A 22,301-nucleotide genomic window follows, 5' to 3' on the forward strand; every position below is an offset into this window, starting at 1 on the left:
CAAGAGCTCAAGCTGGATGAGCTATGTGCATGAAGTAGAACCTGGGCCCAAGTACGAAAGTTAACTCATTTTTTTCTTCCCAGTCCAAGGTTTCAGTGGATTTTGTATCTTTAGCCCCTACTCTAGTAATCAAGTCAGTGGACCGCCCTTCATCTCTGTTCAAAGGCCGTCCATCTCCTTTCTCTTGTTGCTCGCCATCGCTTTTAATCGGCCGTCCATCTCCTTTCTCTTGTTGCTCGCCATCGCTTTTCATCGGCCGTCCATCTCCTTTCTCTTGTTGCTCGCCATCGCTTTTCATCGGCCGTCCATCTCCTTTCTCTTTTTGCTCGCCATCGCTTTTCATTGGCCGTCCATCTCCTTTCTCTTGTTGCTCGCCATCGCTTTTCATCGGCCGTCCATCTCCTTTCTCTTGTTGCTCGCCATTACTTTTGATCGGCCATCCATCTCCTTTCTCTTGTTGCTCGCCATCTCTTTTCATTGGCCGTCCATCTCCTTTCTCTTGTTGCTCGCCATCGCTTTTCATCGGCCGTCCGTCTCCTTTCTCTTGTTGCTCGCCATCTCTTTTCATCGGCCGTCCATCTCCTTTCTCTTGTTGCTCGCCATCTCTTTTCATTGGCCGTCCATCTCCTTTCTCTTGTTGCTCGCCATCGCTTTTCATTGGCCGTCCATCTCCTTTCTCTTGTTGCTCGCCATCGCTTTTCATTGGCCGTCCATCTCCTTTCTCTTGTTGCTCGCCATCGCTTTTCATTGGCCGTCCATCTCCTTTCTCTTGTTGCTCGCCATCTCTTTTCAGTTGCAAGAACAAGATATTTTATCAAACAAACGTGACAATTGCTGAATATTTTTGTTTACAACTTTTATATTTTTGTTAGCATTTTGGAGGTTTTGATCTCAACACACATTTCTTCATTTGCTAACAATTATTATTATTTTCGTTTACGGTTTTTATAGTTTGAAGTCAAATCATTTAGTCCTCAAATGGACTCCATAGAATATACCTGTACACAAGAAGAGCTTCAGGCTCATTACCTTAGAGCTGACGGGATGACTCAAGGGTATTTCCTGTGTTTCCAGGAAATATTTTTTACGGATCTTGCTAGTAGACAGTCCACAGGAGCAACTGCAACATCATAGAATAATCAGGTCATGGCCCACATCACATACCATTTATTGCCCATATAATTGGATATCATTCGTGTTATGTTCAACACATTCTATAATGCATGTTATTTAAACACAAGGCTCCTTAAGAGGAAGAAAACAACACCTTTTACTGAACAATACTAGATCCACCTTCTCTTGAGACACCCCCAAGTAGCTGTTGCTTAGTAATAGTGCTCGGAGCTATGATTTATAGTGAGCTTGAAAGCCCTTAGCACGCTCATTAGTCACTGCTGGCAGAATAATGAATTCCAGAGAGGAAGCTGATTTAAGAACACCATCCCTTATATTCTTCAAGCTGAAAAGAATCGCCTTGGTACAACTGTTATTTTGAATGTATCTAAATTCACCTGGCCCAGCTACAAAGGGTTGCAGAGGCCAACGTCTCTTTGAGGCTAAATGTCCACATTGGAAATCAACCCGTTGACCTTTCAGAGTCTGGCATCCGTTTTAGACTATAATGCCTGGGACCATGACCCAAATGTGTCTGCAGAGATGACCTTTTGCTTTTGTAATTTAAGTTCGTATTAACAGAAATGAGTTGTTTACCTATTACTATCTAACCCAGTTGAATGTTAAATACATCAGGAGAATTCCACTAAAACCTGTTAGCATATCAAACAGAACCGTGTGCATAAACACCTTCAAATAGTCCAGGCATCAGACATGACTGACTAGCAATATACCATTACCATATTCAACACTGTTTTATAAGCAGTGTGACCAATGCAACATTGAAGTGTGTAGCTAATATCAATAGCCAAGATGAAGGCGGACTTATGGAAACAAGTGTATGGTGAGATCATGCATAAATGCACTGTGGAAACGTTTCACATGTGTAGACACTCAGTGGAGGGGCTGACAGGAAAGAGACACCACTGGGTGATGCAGAGATGTGCCTTGGGCCAATTATTTTCTTGAGCGGATGATCAGGGAGACGGAAAATAATTACATAATTTGTAGACTGCAAATTGACCACACACACATATAATATTAGACTAAAACATAATTTCTAACCTTGCATACGTTTGTATTCGATCACGCCATGCGTGGGAATACTTACGAACAGATATCCCAAATGAAAATCTCTGGGAGCTGATTTTCTGAGGTTCTTAGTCTTTTATGCACAACAATGAAATTATTTTTTAAAAAATGTAAGAAGATTTTGGGGGCCAAATAAAACTGCACGCAGGCCACCATTTTGCAAACCCTGGTGTAAATGCGTCTCTAGAGTGCATGGTACATTAAACACAAATAGGATTCAAGGCCATGTTGAGTCAATCTAAACAAATAGACTGCAGCAAAAAAAATACAAACATTTGTGGGTTGCTAAGGAACTTTTTTCTACATTTCTTTGCCTTTTTTATGATGTGTGTAAACCATAGTATAATTGCAGAAGTACAGTATAAGTCAAAAATCTAACATGAGTTATAAAGAAGTAAACCCAACCAGAAGTAAATGCCAAAGACTGTATTAACATGGTAAGAAATGTAAATGTTTTATTACATTCAAGAGAGGCCTAAGTGCAGTACACTGAAATAGCACATTTTCAGCAGATGTAGCAGCATTCTGACTGGCATAGACTAATTAATAGGCACAAAACAATCAAACAGAAATATCAATGAAAAAAATGTAATAGCCTGGCTGCCTTTCACCATAATCAAAACCACAGAAGCAGTTAATTTACATGCTTTGTAAACAAATTCAACACAGCAAAAATGTACTGTCCTTGTCGAAACAGCAATCACAACTCCTCATGAATTTGACTGGTGAGAGCAAATTGGATAAATGGTTGAACAAAACCTACATGGCAGTGAAGTCTGTGTCCTCCAAGTCAGACCACAGAGCGATGCTCCCCACACACGTACACAGCGCTGGGTCGGATACGCCGCTTCGTGTGGCCGGGCAGCTGAGGGAGAAACTTGAAGTACTTGGGCATCAGGTCAAGGCAGGCATCGCGGAACTTTTTGATCCGCCAGTAGTAAATGAGAGGGTTGAGGGCCGACTTGAGGTAGCACAACCAAAGGAGCCAGGTGCTGACTTCAAAGAAGTTGTCCTTGTGGTAGAAGGGGCTGCTGAAGGTGGAAACCAGGCTGTAGGCGGTGAAGGGCGCCCAGCACATGATGAACACCGAGAAGAGGATGAGTATGGTGGTGAAGGCACGTGTCTTGAAGCTCATGTCTATGTTCATCTGGAAGGGCCTCTGCAGGCTCATGAGGCCCAGCTTGCTGGCCTGACTAAGGCAGATGCTGTCCGGGTGGCTGTGGATGCGCACAGCGTTGTGCCGGATGGTGTTCAGGATCCCCATGAAAGTGTACAACATGACCATGAAGGGGATGAAGAAGAAGGCCATCATGAGGAGCAATACGTAGGCGAGGTACCCCGGCTCGCTGGTGTAGCCAAAAACACACTGTGGAGCTCTAGAGGGGATCTGGAGAGAAGGGTGACCTGTGGCTAGTGGGAAAGAGAAACAGAAGGAGAGAGTCCAAGTGATGACTATGAACACTTTGGCTCTGTGGGGACTCAACTTGTCCTGTTTCTGGACTATGATCAGGAACCGATCTATGCTTATTATAAGCAGGATAGCCATGCCCTCTATGACAAAGAGCCAGAAGAACATTGCCGACACTCGGCAGAAAACATCCCCGAAAATCCAGCGTGTGGTCACCACAGTAACCAGGGCGAAGGGCATGTTGAGGACAGCTAGCATCATGTCTGCGAAGGCCAGGCTGGCCAATAGGATGTTGATGGCGGATCGCATGGCAGCGCGCTGGTAGACCATCAGAACCACCACCACGTTCCCCAGGAAGGCCACCAGCAGGATGGAGACCATGGCCATGCAGAAGAACACCTGGAGGGGCAGGCTGACGCCCTGCACACTATCCTGGGCCTCAGATGTTGGCGTGACTGTGACCAGGTCCAGAGGTGACCAGGAGATGCCATTGGAGCTGTTTTGCATGGACATGTCTTCCATGTCAGGCTGGCCCTGGAGGAGGTGGTCAGAGAGGTTCAGCAGCCTCATGACGAGGCAGCAGAGGCTGGCGTTGTTGGACTCCCCTGCCTCCAAAGGGGGAACGACAGTGGAGTAAACCATTCTTCCCCAAGGGGTGCAGGCTTGGGGTTAGGCATCGTTACTGGAGCTCTTCTCTCGCCAAACATGATACCTCGGATGCATTTCTTAGTCCTGAAGAAGCCAGCATCTTAGCATGGAGGAGAGATCCTGGGGAGACGGAGAGGGAAATGGAGGCAACACAGAAACATAAATGTCTAAATAGCTTTGTCTGTTTTTCCATAATAATAATACATTTAAAATGGGTATTCTTTGTTTTAAAATGTTGCATTCCTCAAAAGACAATATTATGTATAAAATTAAATGACTTATTTCAATGCATTTGTCAAACTGAAACGTTCATATACACATTGATCTGCACGTAATTCACTGTCTCCATGATTAGGCACTTTGAAAGGAGATCAACAGAGATTGAGAGAACATCCTTTCCCTCCAAATCCCCTCGGTGTTACAGTGAATGAGACACTAAAGCCTCTAATCCATTCAGTGTTGGACGGGAGGGAAGGCCCTTGTGGGGAAAAGTCAGTCAGCAAAATCCTATCCTGACACTGCACACAGGGCACAGAGAAGACATTAAAACTGCTAAAAGCTACCAACTTCATATGGGACTGGCAAGGATCTTCCCTGTACTTGCCACACTTCTCTCCATCATCAGTAAATACTGCACTTCCCTACAAACAACATGGCCTTCCCAACACTAACATAACAGTTGTTGTCTCTCATTTTTAGGTTTCCATTTGGAGGTAACTCCACTTCAACTCTGCCAATCAGCTGGTGTAACTGGTGTACAGAATTAATTTAAAGATTTAATGAGATTTTTTGCGTATTTATGTATCCCTTTAATGCCACAGGTAATTTATTTTCCCAGAAGAAGTGTGTTTTACAGATGTTAGAATGCCTATCCTACATGGGGGAGAGTGGGGTAAATTGAGTGTTTTATATTCAGCATCACTCCGTCAAGGGAAATACATTATTCTTTCTAACAAATATATCTGCATACACTACCGTTCAAAAGCTTGGGGTCACTGAGAAATGTCCTTGTTTTGGAAAGAAAATGTAAAATAACATCAAATTGATCAGAAATACAGTATAGACATTGTTAATGTTGTAAATGACTATTGTAGCTGGAAACTTCATTTTGTATTTATTTTATGGAATATCTACATAGGCATATAGAGAGAGGCTCATTATCAGCAACCATCACTCCTGTGTTCCAATGGCACGTTGTGTTAGCTAATCTAGGTTTATTATTTTAGAAGGCTAATTGATCATTAGAAAACACTTTTGCAATTATGTTAGCACAGCTGAAAACTGTTGTCTTGATTAAAGAAGCAATAAAACTGGTCTTCTTTAGACTAGTTGAGTATCTGGAGCATCAGCATTTGTGGGTTTGATTACAGGCTCAAAATGGCCAGAAACAAAGACTTTCTTCTGAAACTCATCAGTCCATTCTTGTTCTGAGAAATGAAGGCTATTCCGTGCAAGAAATTGCCAAGAAACTGAAGATCTCGTACAACATTGTATTACTCCCTTCACAGAACAGCGCAAACTGGCTCTAACCAGAATAGAAGAGGAGTGGGAGGCCCCGGTGCACAACTGAGCAAGAGGACAAGTACATTAGTGTCTAGTTTGAGAAACAGATGCCTCACGTGTCCTCAACTGGCAGCTTCATTAAATAGTACCTGCCTCAACGTCAACAGGGAAGAGGCGACTCCGAGATGCTGGCCTTTCTGGTCACCAACAACAATGAGACAGCCTATAGGGAGAAGGTCAGAGACTGACCGCGTGGTGCAAGGACAACAACCTCTCCCTCAAAGTGATCATGACAAAGTAGATGATTGTGGACTACAGGAAAAGGAGGACCAAGCACGCCCCCATTCTCATCGACGGGACTGTAGTGGATCAGGTTGAGAGCTTCAAGTTCCTTGGCGTCCACATCACCAACAAACTAGCATGGTCCAAGCACATCAAGACAGTCGTGAAGAGGGCACAACAAAACCTATTCCCCCTCAGGAGACTGAAAAGATTTGGCATGGGTCCTCAGATCCATCAAAGGTTTTACAGCTGCACCATCGAGAGCATCCTGCAGAGGGTATTGCGTACGGCCCATTACATCACCGGGGCCAAGCTTCCTGCCATCCAGGACCTCTACCCCAGGCGGTGTCAGAGGAAGGCCCTGAAAATTGTCAAAGACTCCAGCCACCCTATTCATAGACTGTTCTCTCTGCTACTGCACGGCAAGTGCTTCCGGGTCGCCAGGTCTAGGTCCAAGAGGCTTCTAAACAGCTTCTACCCCCAAGCCATAATACTCCCCCGCACATTGACTCTGTACCGGTACCCCCTGTATATAGCCCCGCTATTGTTATTTAACTGCTGCTCTTTAGTAATTTGTTATTATTCCCCTACCTTTTTTAAGGTATTTTCTTCAAACTTCATTGTTGTTTAAGGGCTTGCAAGTAAGCATTTCACTATAAGGTACACCTGTTGTATTTGGCGCATGTGACAAATAAAATTTGATTTGACGTCATATTCCTGCGATTAATGCCTTGCATTACACCTGGGAAGAAAACACTTACATTTGGTCAACTTGCCATACCCTCAACTTACCCCATGGCCATTGGCTCAACTGTCCAAAGGAAAACATTTTGACTATATTAGCCCACACAGCTACAAGGATGCACTTTCATGCTATGTTTAGATTCTCATATTGTAGCTTATATAGACCCCAAATTATGTATAGAACAATATTTAAATTATCTACTTTGGTTTAGATAAAAGCATCATGAAACCTCTAACACAACAAATTCATTTGACTTGGTGAAAATCTGTTTTTTGGACCAAACTTGCTTACCACTTTTTCCATGTGGTTTATTCCTTCAGACTCCATGAAATGATGACCTCTTCCTAAATATTTGGTATACTTTCCTAGAAACATGGGTGGCACATCATACCTATTTGGTTCAACTGACCCCACTCTCCCATACTTTATTTAGATAAGGCTAAGACTACTTGTTGGTACTTTGTCTGGCATATGGTTTATATCCAGAACTTGTATTGTAAGGGCTAAAAGGACTTCAGTCCTTGGAGTTTAGCTATTTAAATGTAAGCCCGGTTACTACACTATTATAAGCAGGCCAAACAACTAACTTACCACTGCTCTCCATCTCCAAAATATCATAGCAATTTCATGCATTAATTAAACCATGCCAGGGAGCAATTTCTCAAACCATGTCACTGACCAAGTCAATGTTTTTATGGGGACAACTCAAGACTGCAATAAAAAAGGCTTATCGCTTATATAAACATTGGATACTGTTATTTTAGACAGGCTGGTATCATTTAGAATGGCTCCACGGCAAACCTCAAACAGAAAATGTTGTAACCACCAAACTATAAGCAGTTCCATCCATAGAGCTCGGTACACTTTTGGTACACCAAAAGTACATTCATTTCCAATGGAACGTTGTGTTTGCCTTGCAGCATTGCATTACAGAGGCAGTTGCAGTGCGTTCTGTGTGGTGAATACGTTGGATTTATTGAACGCATGCATCAAACTGTATGCTTAGACGGCTTGACAGTAAATAGTAGCAGAATGTGAATGTTGAACTTTTGTTGCACACATCCAGATGATGCTGTGTACCATTTTGCGCAATAACACTGTACGTGTGATCGAGGCATAAAGCCTCTGTTAGTGCCTACAACAAGGCGCCATTACTATTTCTCTCTCTAAGTGTGATTTTCTAACATTCCTGCAGCACTTTCAAATGTGCTCTCTCTCATTTCTATTTTTAGTCATTCCATGTGGGTTGAACACACAAAGTGATAAAGCGGATTCAAGGCCTATTAAATAACCTACAGTAAAATGTAAATTGGCCTGCTTTTTTTCTACATTAACATTAATTTGTACACTGCACGGAGGATATTATTGTGTGATGGCTGTTGCTAGACTGAAACCTTGAGGCAAATTCTATCTATTTACCATTATGCATCAATAGAATTGTCAGTCACCTCACCACACCAAGGGAGAGAATAAAATGGTTAATTAATGAGATAAACTGGCTAGCCAGAATAGAACAGGAACATATGTATTATTAGGTGATAATACAATGACTGGTGTGTTGTGTGCTATATTCTGATTAAGACCGAAAGGATGTGTGCAAACAAACCTCAGACTGAAATCTAGGTCTACCTCCTATCACTGACACTGATTGATCATCATGCTCTGCTCTCCTCATGAGGATATTATGACAGGCATTGTTGATAGATACAGTCGCACCAATTCTGCACTGTGTAGCAGTCTTGTATTCTAATTCCCACTGGGCACAAGCATCAATTCAACATCTATTCCACTTTATTTCATTGAAGTGACGTGGAAACAATGTTGTTTCTACATAATTCCTGATACAAATTATACAAGTAGCGAGGGAAATGGAGGATATGGGCCATTCTGTCATTACAGAGGCTTTCAGTAATCCAAAAAACTATTATTTGAGCTAAATGTCAGGGAAAATCATGGCCTACAGTATCTGTCCCCTTTTCATACAGAATGACCCAAAAGAAATTTGGCAGCTATGCACACATGGCTGACTCATAAAAGCAACCTTTTAACTGACCACTTTCAAATAGAATAAACATGAATTGGTGGTTAGGCCAGTATTCTTCCATTTTCAGATATTCAGCAGAATACAGTCATTTAAAGCATGTGATGGAAGAGCTAGAAAGAGATTAGAGTACATGTACAGTACCAGTCAAAAGTTTGGACACACCTACTCATTCAAGGGTTTTTCTTTATTTTTACTATTTTCTACATTGTAGAATAAGACTGTTTCAGGATGCAGCTGACGCAACTGTCAAAACTATGAAATAAAACATATGGAATCATGTAGTAACCAAAAAAGTGTTAAACAAATCAAAATAGATTTTAGATTCTTCAAAGTAGCCACCCTTTGCCTTGATGACAGCTTTGCACACTTGTGGCTTTTTCTCAGCCAGCTTCATGAGGAATACTTTCCAACAGTCTTGAAGGAGTTCCCACATATGCTGAGCACTTGTTAACTGCTTTTCCTTCACTCTGCAGTCCAACTCATCTCAAACTATCAATTGGGTTGAGGTCAGGTGATTGTGGAGGCCAGGTCATCTGATGCAGCACTCCATCACTCTCCTTCTTGGTCAAATAGTGCTTACACCGTATGGAGGTGTATTTTGGGTCATTGTCCTGTTGAAAAACAAATGATAGTCCCACTAAGCGCAAACCAGATCGGATGGCGTATCGCTGCAGAATGCTGTGGTAGCCATGCTGGTTAAGTGTGCCTTGTCACCAGTGAAGCACCATCACACCTCACACCTCCTCCTCCAAGCTTTACGCGGAGACCATCCGTTCACCTACTCTGTGTCTCACAAAGATACGGCGGTTGAAACCAATAATGTCAAATTTGGACTCATCAGACCAAAGGACATAATTCCCCTGGTCTAATGTCCATTGCTTGTGTTTCTTGGCCAAAGCAAGTCTCTTCTTCTTATTGGTGTCCTTTAGTAGTGGTTTCTTTGCAGCAATTTGACTATGAAGACCTGATTCACGCAGTCTCCTCTGTTATTACTGTTATTTCTCTCTGCTTATTTGAGCGGTTCTTGCCATAATATGGACTTAGCCCTATTTGGTAAAATACCATCTTTTGTTTACCACCCCTACCATGTCACAACACAACTGTTTGGCTCAAACGCATTAAGGAAAGAAATTCCACAAATTAACTTTTAACAAGGCACACCTGTTAATTGAAATGCATTGCAGGTTATTACCTCGTGAAGCTGGTTGAGGGAATGCCAAGAGTGTGCAAAGCTGTCATCGAGGCAAAGGGTGGCTATTTGAAGAATCTCAAATATAAAATATATTTTGATTTGTTTAACACTTTTTTGGTTACTACATGATTCCATATGTGTTATTTCATAGTTTTGATGTCTTCACTATTATTCTACAACGTAGAAAATAGTAAAAATAAAGAAAAATCCTGGAATGGTGTGTCCAAACCTTTGACTGGTACTGTACATATCCACAGAAACCATAGTAACTGGTAAGAAGGAACTGCCTGGTACCTTGCAAGTCAATGATAACACTGCATGTTGAGTAGTTGTGGAACCTAGCAACAGGGACCTGCTGCCAGACACTAGGCCTACCTATCTGAATGCTTTGGATCTCTTTCAAAACAATGTTGAGCCTTTCATTAACCACTGCAAATGATCATGTTGATGTATCATATGGTCCTTAAAGCCTTAGATGATTCTAAGAGACGCAAAAGTTATGCTGCTAACCATACAGTTAGTGGAAATTGCGTTTATCTTTTGGAGTGTCTGAATTTGAATAACACATATGTTACTGAGCTGGATAATGTTGTTCAGTTATCAAATGGGGAAATAAAACATAATAAATTCATAGTAATTCATACAGTTGTAAAGTTACAAATAATAGTAGTCAACATTAACATGGTAAGAGGTGTAGAAATTTGTGATTAAACGACATGACTACAGTGATTAAAATGTATAAACGTTCCTTTTGATGCATTTTCTGCAATAATAGCCTACAGTCAGCCATTATGTGCCGGCCTATTAAAATAGTATCTCATCACAGGAAATTATTGATTGTGAGGCTATAGAATTTCATAGCCTATACATTCTGCGATATACAGGGACTGAAACAAACCCATACAAATTAAAATTATAAACCTACTGGGTTATTTTTGATAACAGTATTATTATTATGCTTGTTTGATGATAGCCTAATATTAATTTAATAAAACATAATTGTTTTAAAATGTTTGCATTGTATTAACTGAAACCACTTTTCAGTAAGTATTTATTTCGATTATATTATCCTCGGTCTAGAAAAAGTTAAATTACCTTTTTCCTTCCAAAGTCTCAGGTTGACCAATATCGTTATTGGGTTTCAGTTAAGACAGACCCTTTCACGCTGCTTGTTTCATAGTCTTTCTGTTGATCCATCTCGCTGTCCAGATGCTTTTTGTAATTCCTCGAAGTCAGACGTCACAACTACATATTCGAGGTGTATTCATCTCTCATTGCACGCTAATTAACAAGTGTAATCAAATAATATTGTTTACAGAGCGACAAACGGCGAATGCCACCTACACAATTCAACAAAAGCAGTAAAGTAAAATGTAGCTCCTCCGCATATCGTTATAGCCTTGTTTAGCAAGGAATTGATTTCGCAGCAAAATAAAAAACGGCTGGATTGGCCTAATGGCCTACCAGACAGAATCATGACTCAAAACGGGCTTTAAACAAGTTGATTGTCATTTGATATTCTTTCCTATAGCTCTACCCTAATCTTTATGTTATCCTGAGAACGATAATTTTGATTGCCACTGTCGGGGTCCACCGTAGGCTCTAATATTGCGTCACTAAAACCTCTGTCGGTATCCCGGTTAACTGACAGTCCCGTCATCCAGTAGTATGGACAGGATTGGGTACGGTCCTCCGTTAGGGCACGCCCATTATCTCGAGCTCCATTTGAAATGGATAATGGCCATAAAGAGGCGTAAATGTCTGGTTGCATGACTAGGCCTACAGGGCACGTGCGATAGGCGTTGTATTGTTACATTGTATACAATCATCATCAAACACTCTCAGAAAAATAAAATGTTACAACAAGATTCCAATCAGTGTATGTTTGGTCATTAAATGTTCCACTAATAATAGCTACTTACAGCTGTTTACAACTGCTTATTACACATCTCACTACCCCATTTTCAAATCAGGCGACCCCACATGGTGTCTCGACCCCTAACTTGGGAAACGCTGTGCAAGTTACACTATATATATATATTTTTTTTAAGTCAGCGCTAAATAGATAATAGCAAGGTCAGTGCCTCCGTATTAGCAGTGCTCTATTCTCTGCCACCATCTCAGAAACTACACTTAGTAATGGTGAGAGGAGCGATGAGAGAACTCAGCAGTATCCAAGAAGCTGTTAAGTGTGAATAACTCAATCCAAGCATGTCATTCACACATTCAAGCTTTGGAAAGACATATTATAAATACTGTGCACGTAATAGATCACATACATCCCTTCTAGTTACATCCGGTTGTAAAATGGGAACACACATTGGAACAGGAAGACTGATAACTGCTGAGGAACATTCTGGAATTTCCTTGCCATAAAAAAGAGCTACATTAAAACAACTTTTAAAAACAATGTCCTTTATTTTGCAAAAAATTGTGCGTTTGCAGCAAGCTGTGAAAACTGAGACCATCAAACCAAAGTAACCTCACAAAATTCCTACTGAATCAACAAAGAACCCACTACTCATATCTCATGAATAAGAGTTTATAACTTAATCACAATGTGGAGTAGGCCACAGAACATGACACTGTTAGCCATGTCCAAGTACGAACCCTACAATACAATACTTTTTTATTACATGGGCACCCCCTTCCATAATAAATCAATCTATTTACACATTAATTACATTTCAAATGTATTGAATGTCTCTCAAACATCCCTTTAATTCACATCTTCATCAACATTAGTGACAAGTAAAGAATGGCATCCTGATTATTCACTCTTTCATGAAATGGCCCAGCAATGCATTTATATATAAACTATAGAAGTTCTAGGCAGGATATCCCCACACTGAACACAGAGATACATTCACTGGTCATTGCAAACTGCAGGCCTCACTTGATACACACTGGAGGTTTACATATCATGACATATTGGGGGCACACATGGAAGACAAAAACAAGTTAAATATATTGAATGATTTCCACTCTTGGAACAGGATTGACAAACATACAAAACATTTGTTTATATAAATGTCAAATTAAAGAGTAGAGTAGCTTGATACTTGCAGAGAGATGCACAACTGGTAAGTGACAACTTACTAGCATCTAGAACCAGTTTTGTAACTGGGATCCATTTACCACAGGGTCAGTTGTATGTGAACATGTAGCCTTATGACTCAACATACAGGGATAAAGCCCTTAAATAAAAGTAATTTGTCAATAATCATTCATTAATTTGCAGGCCAAATATCATAGCTATCAGTCATAACTATATAATATAGGCCTAATTGGTTAAAGCAGGAATCCTTAATGGGGAAACAGCCACGTCCATTTGCGATATTACAACAAAGAAGTTACTGCAAACAACAAACACCGTTTTCTCCCCTCGGACATCATTGCGCACCCGATAGTGGAGCACAATATGTCGTTTTTGTTTTTTACTATGCTGATGCTCCGCAGTTTGGCAAAAACGATAACAACGATGGTGGGGTGGCCAGTGGTGCCGTTTCCCCCTACCGCAGATTTCATCTTTAATGTGATTAGTAAATGTGTATTGAGATTGAAAGATTCTGTCACAAATTATATGTTTTTATTGTTACGACCTTGGTGTTTATAACACTGATTAACACCTCCACAAGGACGCCATATTTTTGGAGCAGTGGTAACATGTCTAGCTCTGGACCCTAGGGTACTGGGTTCAAATGGCAGGTTATCATTTACTGTCATGAATCTTGCCCTGGAGGCAGCTCTGCAGAGTGGTCACTAGATGGCACAGCCAGAAAATCTGATTTAAACCTAATCTTAAAGGGATACTTCGGGATTTTGGCAGTGTGGCCCTTTATTTACTTCTGCAGAGGCAGATGAACTTGTGGATACCATTTTATGCCTCATTGCCAACATCCCCAAGTATCCCTTTAACCACAACTGCTAATCCTACTGCCTAACTCTAACCAAATATCCAATTGTCTTAATTAATATATAGCCAATTTTGACATCTAGCGGAAATCACTCATTTCTGCCTCCAGGACAAGATTCATGACAATAAACGTCAACATGCATTCAAATCATACCTCAAAACCTCATGCTTCTCCCTCATTTCATTACAGTATGTAGAACTCCAAATATTGCAGTTTCATCTGGACGAGGACAACAAACATAAATAATGAATACACTTGGTTGATGGCTGTTGTGTTTAAAGACCAGGAATAATGTATCTTCGTCCTAGATATCTTTGATCTTCTTTGCATCCTCCGTCTTTGGTGGTATGATCTTAACCTCGAAGGGGATGAAATGCTCCAGAAGTGCTTTAGTATCTTTCAAGTCAAGAGAGTACTCCAGGGCGACCTTGTCCAATGTCCATGTTTGGGGAGCATTCTTATGATTGTTGAGAGCTTGGAGGGCCTCAATAATAGACAGTTTGCCTTTAGGGACATCAATGATCTCAACAATACCATAGGGGTCCCCAGGTAGGCTGGAAATTAGAGGCCTGCGCTCCTCTTTCTCCTCAGTCACCTCCTTTGGAGCCTGTTAGGATCAAACAGAGTAGGGTTATAATCAAACACATAGATAAAGGCCTAGCTATCAAATAATCCATCACTGAAATTTAAATTGAATAGTCATTATTTAGGCTCACCTCTGTAGGATCCTTTGATTCCACATAAACCGACTTCAGGAACCCCAGTAGAGGGTCGTTTTTCTTGTGGATGGCATCAGAGATCTCAGTAACTGAAGGAAACAGAATCAGCCCGAGCATGGAGGTAGAGGGTGAACCCTAGTGATGAATGGGTAATTTGCATACTGACACACTAGGAATCTTTGCTGGTAACGTTACATAGCTAGCTATCTTTGTGCTTGCAACATAATTGGAAAACTGATAGTCACCACACATTCACCCACACTTAAACCTTGGTTTCAAATTAGTTAACTAAGCTGTACGAAACACCACCCAGTACAGAGTAAGCTTTACTAGCTACCTAACGATACTTGCTAGCCTGGCAGGCGTACCTGACTTTGATGACCCACCGATTTGAGTTAGCTAAGTACTGTCTGGAGCTAGTTAACAGTACGTCATTGCAATGACATTAAGTCCTATGTATGTACTCACTCTGTGTACTCTGAACAGGATCAATGTGGGTCTGATGTCGAGGTGCCGCTTCAGGTTTTGCCTTCCCGATCTCACGATGTACCCGGTTTTCTAAGTTAAAATTCCTAAACAACCGTGCAACGCGTGCCCCCATTTTTGGCATAATCAACCCTGGGAACGGTGAAGTTCGTCCAACAATTTTAACGGAGAGCGAGAAAGTTCTATCATGGTAGCTGGAAATTCCACAGCGAACCCGTGTGGCCCGGAGAACATCAAGCATCTGGTTCCACCAGTCTGGGTTCCACATTCATTATTTCGCTGGGGACACACTTACCAGCAGGTGGTAGCAGATCCTTGGAGTCTATTCAGTACAGTGACCTACAGTGTAAGTAGACAGGCAGGCAGAGAGGATGGAAACCGTATGATGCCTCTGGAAAAGGCTATAAGGACTCGCAGGCGCCTGACGAGAAAACCAATATTTAATTTATAAAACATTAGGTTAAGGTTTGGGTTTAGGGTCAGGGTTATGGGTTTGGTTAAGGGTCCGTTTTAGGTTTTTGCTAGTTGGTTTAAGTGCCAGCTGTGTCCTTATAGTCTCCCAGCCTCTTTGGTGTAGGCGGCCTATAGTTCAGTGTTTGTTCTAGTCTTAGTGAGTGTGAGTGACACTGTAGGCCTATGACCAAAGAGGACTGGTTATTGTAGTAAGATAACACTAGAGTCATACAGGTTTTTAGTCTTTTTACTTTGTAGAAAAACATATATAGCAGGTTTTACCTTCATAAATGCAATAAATATAAAATCTGTATTCGTTAGTTTATGTATAGGTTAAGTTTGAGTGAGTCTGACTTGGGTTTGAGTTATATGGGAGCCATGAAGGTGTTGTATATCTCTTGAATAGTTTAACCAGCCAAGTCACCTTTACATATGTGAACACTACAGAGCACATCTGGCAAGGATCAACTGGCAAGGACAAATACCACATTTCAAAATACCATAGCCTACATTATTAGAAACACATACATTCTTTTGCTGAAATGTCATTGACTTGGGCGCCACTACTCACATTCATAGGAACTGTCAGGTGAAGTAGAATTTGAGCAATGTCGGAAATGTTTCAAAGGTGATGGTTTACGTAAATTATGATTTTGGCCTGGCTGTCACTTTACCGACGTCATGTTTCTGACATTCTGATCACCTCTGAATGCAGGCATTGAGATTCATGATGGACTCATTATCTCAGTACCTCAAATCAAGTTTATTACACATCATCACAACATTTGAGACAGAAGAGACACATTTGAGATCTTGCGTAAAACTCTTTATTGAAAAAAAACGGTGAAAATGTGTTATTTAATGAGATGGCAAAACAATGAATTCTGATTGTTGCTTGTTGCGTGCAATCCCTGACCAAAAGCTGCTACTTGATTGTCATAAGTGCTTTCATAATCTCGGTATCCAGAGACAAATCTCTGTGCTGTCACAAAGGGCTAGGGCTTCCATTACTCATAGTTTAGTTAAATTCATTGGCAAGATACAGCACGATTAGGCAATAGTGTATTGAGCACCACACTCACCTAATCAAACTGAATTCAACTAGTGGCAACACTGTCATGGGTTGTAGCTCCTCCCACTTGCAGGCTGAGGAGTCATGTGTCTAGATTCTAGACCAGGGTTCCGCTACTGGCGGCCCACAGGTGGTTTTATTTGGCCCCCCAAGTCTTCTGAGCAACATTTTCATTGTTGGACATAAAAAATGGTAAAAAATACCAGGAAATCAGCTATAAGTGATTTTAATTTGGGAAATCTGTCCCCAAATATTTCCACGCATAATAGAGAGATCATATACAAATGTAAGCAAGGTTTGAAATGATACTTTTTTTGTAAAACATTATGTACATTTGGGCTTCTTGCGGTCAATTTACAGTCTACAAATTATTTGTAAGTGTGTTCTGGCCCCCCGACCATCCACTCAAGAAACAATTGACCCGCTGCTGAATCTAGTTGATGATCCCTGCTCTAGGCCATAATATTGACTTGCACATGTTCAGGACACGTCTGGGAATGTGTCTATCTTACAGAGAGAGAGAGAAAGACTCATACAAAGATAGTTGGACAGAGCCCACCCTCACATGTGCAAAACACGTCAAAGGAACTAAAGACTTGTTTGCATGTCTCTCCTTGTTATCTGTGGGACTGAGTAACAGTGAGGAAATATTGATAGCTGCATCGTCTTCCTACGAAAACTTGATCATAAACACACTCAATTGAGGACAGATACAGGTAACTGCCAAAATAAAGGAAACACCAACATAAAGTGTCTTTATAGGGCGTTGGGCCAACACGAGACAGAACAGCTTCAATGCACATTGGCATAGATTCTTCCACAAGAAATTAAATAATTTGGTGTTTTGTTGATGATGGAAAACGCTGTCTCAGACGTCACTCCACAATCTCCCATAAGTGTTCAATTGGCTAATTGAAAAGCTGTTCAAAAGAGCACATTCTATTCCTTTTTTTTGTACTCCCTGACGAAGGCCATGCAGCCGAAACGTGTCGGTTTTTAAAAACTTTGTTTCTATTGAACATGCCATACTAATAAAGGCATTTTAATCAATTATATGAAGAGTGCCTTGGTCCTCCTTTCTTTTTGATGACCAATTTACCCCTTTTACCAAAGAGCACCTTCTATCTACCAAAATGTACTATTGTGTACCTTAGTAGCGCTTCCCTTCCTCCTCTTCAATTGGGTTGAGATGTGGTGACTAAGACGTTTCATGCTCATCAAACCATTTAGTGATCACCCGTGCCCTGTGGATGGGAGCACTGTTATCCTACGGGGGTATAGCCATGGTAACCAAAATATAGTCCCGCAAAGCATTTTTATACATGACCCTGAGAATTATGGGATGTTAATTGCTTAATTAACTCAGGAACCACACCTGTGTGGAAGCACCTGCTTTCAATACAATTTGTATGCCTCATTTACTCAAGTGTTTCCATTATTTTTGTAGTTACCTGTATGTCTGTATACATACAGTATGTACAGGTTCAGGACTATTTACATATTTCCCGAAAATCTCCTCCACCAAAACCCACCGAAAATCTACCCCTCTCCTAGCATTTACTTCTCCCTGCCCTAACAATCCCATAATTAGCAGAGTTGCGGTCTCCTCCTTACCAAGGTACATATCCCATCAAAATAACACAAAAACCCTCATCCCTGTTATGCCACCTGTAGACCCATTCGAATAGACAGTAACAACAATAAACATGGGCAGTAATGACAAATGTTTCAAAATAATGCCACATTATAAAATCAGGAGGTTCAAGTGTGTCATTATATTAGGTGGGTTTTGTGATGGAAAATCAACGCTAGCATAATGGAATGGCCTTCACCAACATACTGTTGACAAGCATTTGAGAGCATGAAAGTAAATCTATCAGAAGTACAATTAATATTAAAAACATTATTAATCTAAATGGAATTACATGGACCCTGACAGCTATAGAACAATATCACAAGACTTAAATGGGGATGACAATGTTTTCTGTTTTGCAGTTAAGCCAATTTGGTGGAATGCAATAGTATCAAGCTGCAGTTATAGACACAGAGAGGACCACCGCCTGTCACCTGAAGTAACATATTTCTACTGTTTTATATCTGCAAAGTCCCCACATTCATCAGGCAAAAGCAAGTACACAATGACAATAACATTGCACATCTGTGCATATTGTTCCTTTTTCATTGCAAAGAGTAGAAAATAACACAAAAATATATCTTGTTTGAACATACAGTACCAGTCAAAAGTTTGGACACACCTACTCACTCCAGGGTTTTTCTTTATTTTGACTATTTTCTACATTGTAGAATAATAGTGAAGACATCAAAACTATGAAATAACGCATATGGAATCATGTAGTAACCAAAAAAGTGTTAAACAAATCAAAATATATTTTATATTTGAGATTCTTCAAAGTAGCCAGCCTTTGCCTTGATGACAGCTTTGCACACTCTTGGCATTCTCTCAACCAGCTTCATGAGGTAGTCACCTGGAATGCATTTCAATTAACAGGTGTGCCTTGTTAAAAGTTCATTTGTGGAAGTTCTTTCCTTCTTAATGAGTTTGAGCCCATCAGTTGTGTTGTGACAAGGTAGGGGTGGTATACAGAAGATAGCCCTATTTGGTAAAATACCAAGTCCATCATCAAGAACAGCTTGAGCAAAGAGAAACGACAGTCCATCATTACTTTAAAACATGAAGGTCAGTCAATAGGGAACATTTCAAAAACTTTGAAAGTTTCTTCAAGTGCAGTCACAAAAACCATCAAGCGCTTTGATGAATCAGGCTCTCATGAGGACCGCCACAGGAAAGGAAGACCCAGAGTTACCTCTGCTGCAGAGGATAAGTTCATTAGAATTAACTGCACGCCAAATTGCAGCCCTAATAAATGCTTCTCAGAGTTCAAGTAACAGACACATCTCAACATCAACTGTTCAGAGGAGACTGCGTGAATCAGGCCTTCATGGTCGAATTGCTGTGAAGAAAACACTACTAAAGGACACCAATAAGAAGAAGAGACTTGCTGGGCCAAGAAAGACGCGCAATGGATATTAGACCAGTGGAAATCTGTCTTTTGTTCTGAAGAGTCCAAATGTGAGATTTTTGGTTCCAACGGCAGTGTCTTTGTGAGACACAGAGTACAGTAGGTGAACGGATGATCTCTGCATGTGTGGTTCCCACCGTGAAGCATGGAGGAGGAAGTATGATAGTGTGAGGGTGCATTGCTGGTGAAACTGTCTGTGATTTATTTAGAATTCAAGGCACACTTAACCAGCATGGCTACCACAGCATTCTGCAGCGATACGCCATCCCATCTGGTTTGCGTTTAGTGGGACTATCAGTTGTTTTTCAACAGGACATTGACCCAAAACACACCTCCAGGCTGTGTAAGGGCTATTTGACCAAGGAGAGTGATGGAGTGCTGCATCAGATGACCTGGCCTCCACAATCACCCGACCTTTCTATATTATTTATGACAGACTGCATGTCAAAACGTACACAGAGAGAGGCAGAGACATCTGCATTTTAGTGGCTAGCCTTGGAGATCTTTGATATGAGTCAGGGGGTCTAATCTAAAAACTGTACATGACAAATATACAGACTCCATTCTCAAGCTCCACAGAAGCTTAGGATCTCAGAGGTGGTCTGGCTTAATATCGTCAAGTCTATCAATTCCTATTTGGAATTAATGATTTCCTGGACACCCATCAGGTAGATTTGGCTCAGACTGAGGTGTATGGTGCATTTTAATCACCCATGGCGAACTACAATAGTTCAATAGGTCTGTCTGTACATTGACATTCCCCGTCGTTGCACAGTAATGATGTCAACACTGTGTGCGAGAGCAGGAAGAGTAGAGGCAGAGTAAAATGAAGCTGTCGATGAGGAGAATGCCATAGAAACACCTTTGGGTGTGTAGACTTCTGCCTCTCTGGAAGCGTGTCAATAACACAGCCAGTAGCAGGAAGAAGGTGGCTATGTTTAAGATTAGGAATAGTCTGATATAAGAGGCTACGTTTGACAGACTGTCACTCTTGGCTGTTGCCGACATGTGGACCTCCTTGAACTTGCGACCCTTAACAAAGCCACCCTTCCTGCCTTTATTTGAGTCTCCATAATCCATAAACGCCCTGGAGTCTCCATCCTCCTCTGAGCTCTCCTCAATAATCCGCTTTGTGCTCTTCGATCTCTGTTTCTTCTCACTCACCTCGATCTGTGCAAATATGTCAGGCAGGCTCTCTGAGAGCTCGTTCCCAAGGTTCCCCAAGGCTTTCTTGGCCCCCTTTCCTTTGCCCTGTTTCTTAGTCAGAGCAAACATTTTCTCGATAGCCTCCTCTGTCTTCTTCTTGTCTGAGAACTGTAGGAGGCGCTCAGCTGCCTTGCGGAAGCTGGCCGTGTTGAGTACCCTGCCCAGAATGTGTCTCTCCAGCTGCTGGAAAACAGGCTTGGCATGCTGGAGGTTGTCCTCTACTACGTTGACATACTCCTCCACCTCCTCTGGCGTGTCGTTCAGCACTCCTGCTGCTTTCTCAAACACAATCTTCTTCTGGTCCACCAGTACCATGGCGAACAGAGGCTTGTTGGTCACCTCTCCTGTCAGAAGGTAGATGGTGTAGGTGTGCTCGTTGGTGGCCAGGTAAATGTCCACCCTATTAGCATCAGCACGCAGGCTAAAGCTCTGCACGTCCACCCCCGGCCCAAAGAAGATATAGGCCACCCTGGTGTGTGGATACCTCAGTGGCATTGTCACATTCACATAGTTAGAGCCATTATAGGGGTAACCACGTGGATAGTTCCAGTACCCCAAGACCCCTTTCTCACTGAAGCCCGTGTCATCCATCCAGAACATTTTATACGGGTCTTCACCGTGTCTGACAAAGGCTCCATGCACACCATCTATTTTGGCTTCCTGAAAGGACAGGTCCGTGTTGTGGAAGAAGGCACTCATGGCCCTGGTTGGGCTGTCTGTCTCCAGATGGACATGATCCACTAGGACCAGCAGCTGGGGGTGCAGGAGCAGCAGGTTCCTCTGGAAGCTCCTGATCTTCAGGTCAGGGTTGTAGGCCGACTGGCCCTCCCCACGGATGAACACCATCCCCTGCCTCTCCAGAGCCGCCTCCACCCTGCCCTGGGCGTTCGCCGCCAGCCCCACCTTGTACTTCAGCCACTTGGAGTCACAGGCCTCGGTGACCTGACCTTCCCATGGCTTGAAGCAGCTCCCTGAGACAGCTGGGGAGAACAGCACTGCATTGTTGAGGAAGGTATACTTGGGCCCGTACAGAGCCTCCGTGATAAAAGGAACACCGTTAGGGGCGAACGTAAAGCTGTTCTGGTCAGGGTGCTCATGGCCAGCATTAAAGTTCCGCCACCCTTTGATCCAGTCTTTGTACTTGTTCCTGTGAACAATGTCAAATATGGCCCGTCCACCCAGCTTCCCCGACTTGAAAGAGAGGAAGGTGTGGTTGGTGTCTGCAGGTAAAGCACTTCCATACGTGACGACCCCCCAGTCCTCAAAGTAGTGGAGTTGGGATGTACCGAAGTCTGCAGGAGCCCTGGGAGTCAGGCTTGGATCATACCTGCAGAATTGAAAAACAACAACATATTCATTTCATACATACAAATTACGTAT

General features: G+C 41.9%; 3 protein-coding genes across 4 annotated transcripts in view; all 3 read right to left on the reverse strand.

The window, feature by feature from the left end:
- Positions 1 to 2,634: 2,634 nt before the first annotated feature.
- LOC110529512 (putative G protein-coupled receptor 63) lies at positions 2,635 to 11,692 on the reverse strand. The gene is made up of 2 exons (XM_021611756.3): positions 11,123 to 11,692; positions 2,635 to 4,381 (listed from the first exon to the last, which is right to left on the reverse strand). Exon 2 carries the CDS (start codon positions 4,253 to 4,255, stop codon positions 2,996 to 2,998), a length of 1,260 nt encoding a protein of 419 aa, XP_021467431.3. The 5' UTR covers positions 4,256 to 4,381; positions 11,123 to 11,692; the 3' UTR covers positions 2,635 to 2,995.
- Positions 11,693 to 12,425: 733 nt separating this feature from the next.
- Positions 12,426 to 15,335, reverse strand: LOC110529513 (NADH dehydrogenase [ubiquinone] 1 alpha subcomplex assembly factor 4). Of its 2 annotated transcripts, none has more exons than XM_021611757.3 (3): positions 15,132 to 15,335; positions 14,661 to 14,752; positions 12,426 to 14,551 (listed from the first exon to the last, which is right to left on the reverse strand). In XM_021611757.3, exons 1-3 carry the CDS (start codon positions 15,271 to 15,273, stop codon positions 14,249 to 14,251), a joined length of 537 nt encoding a protein of 178 aa, XP_021467432.1. In that variant the 5' UTR covers positions 15,274 to 15,335; the 3' UTR covers positions 12,426 to 14,248. The 2 variants fall into 2 exon arrangements, with proteins under 2 accessions (XP_021467432.1, XP_090098852.1); XM_090242726.1 differs by having other exon boundaries at positions 14,661 to 14,798; positions 15,132 to 15,289.
- Positions 15,336 to 16,406: 1,071 nt separating this feature from the next.
- Positions 16,407 to 22,301, reverse strand: part of LOC110529514 (dermatan-sulfate epimerase) — a 31,113-nt gene continuing 25,218 nt past the window's right edge. Inside the window, exon 6 of the mRNA XM_021611758.3 lies at positions 16,407 to 22,248. Coding sequence (XP_021467433.3) covers positions 20,499 to 22,248 — 1,750 coding nt within the window. The 3' untranslated portion in view covers positions 16,407 to 20,498. The remainder of the gene's footprint in view (positions 22,249 to 22,301) is intronic.

Source organism: Oncorhynchus mykiss, chromosome 8 (genome assembly GCF_057628025.1).
Source record: "Oncorhynchus mykiss isolate SJ-2025 chromosome 8, ASM5762802v1, whole genome shotgun sequence".
NCBI classification, from domain to species: domain Eukaryota; kingdom Metazoa; phylum Chordata; class Actinopteri; order Salmoniformes; family Salmonidae; genus Oncorhynchus; species Oncorhynchus mykiss.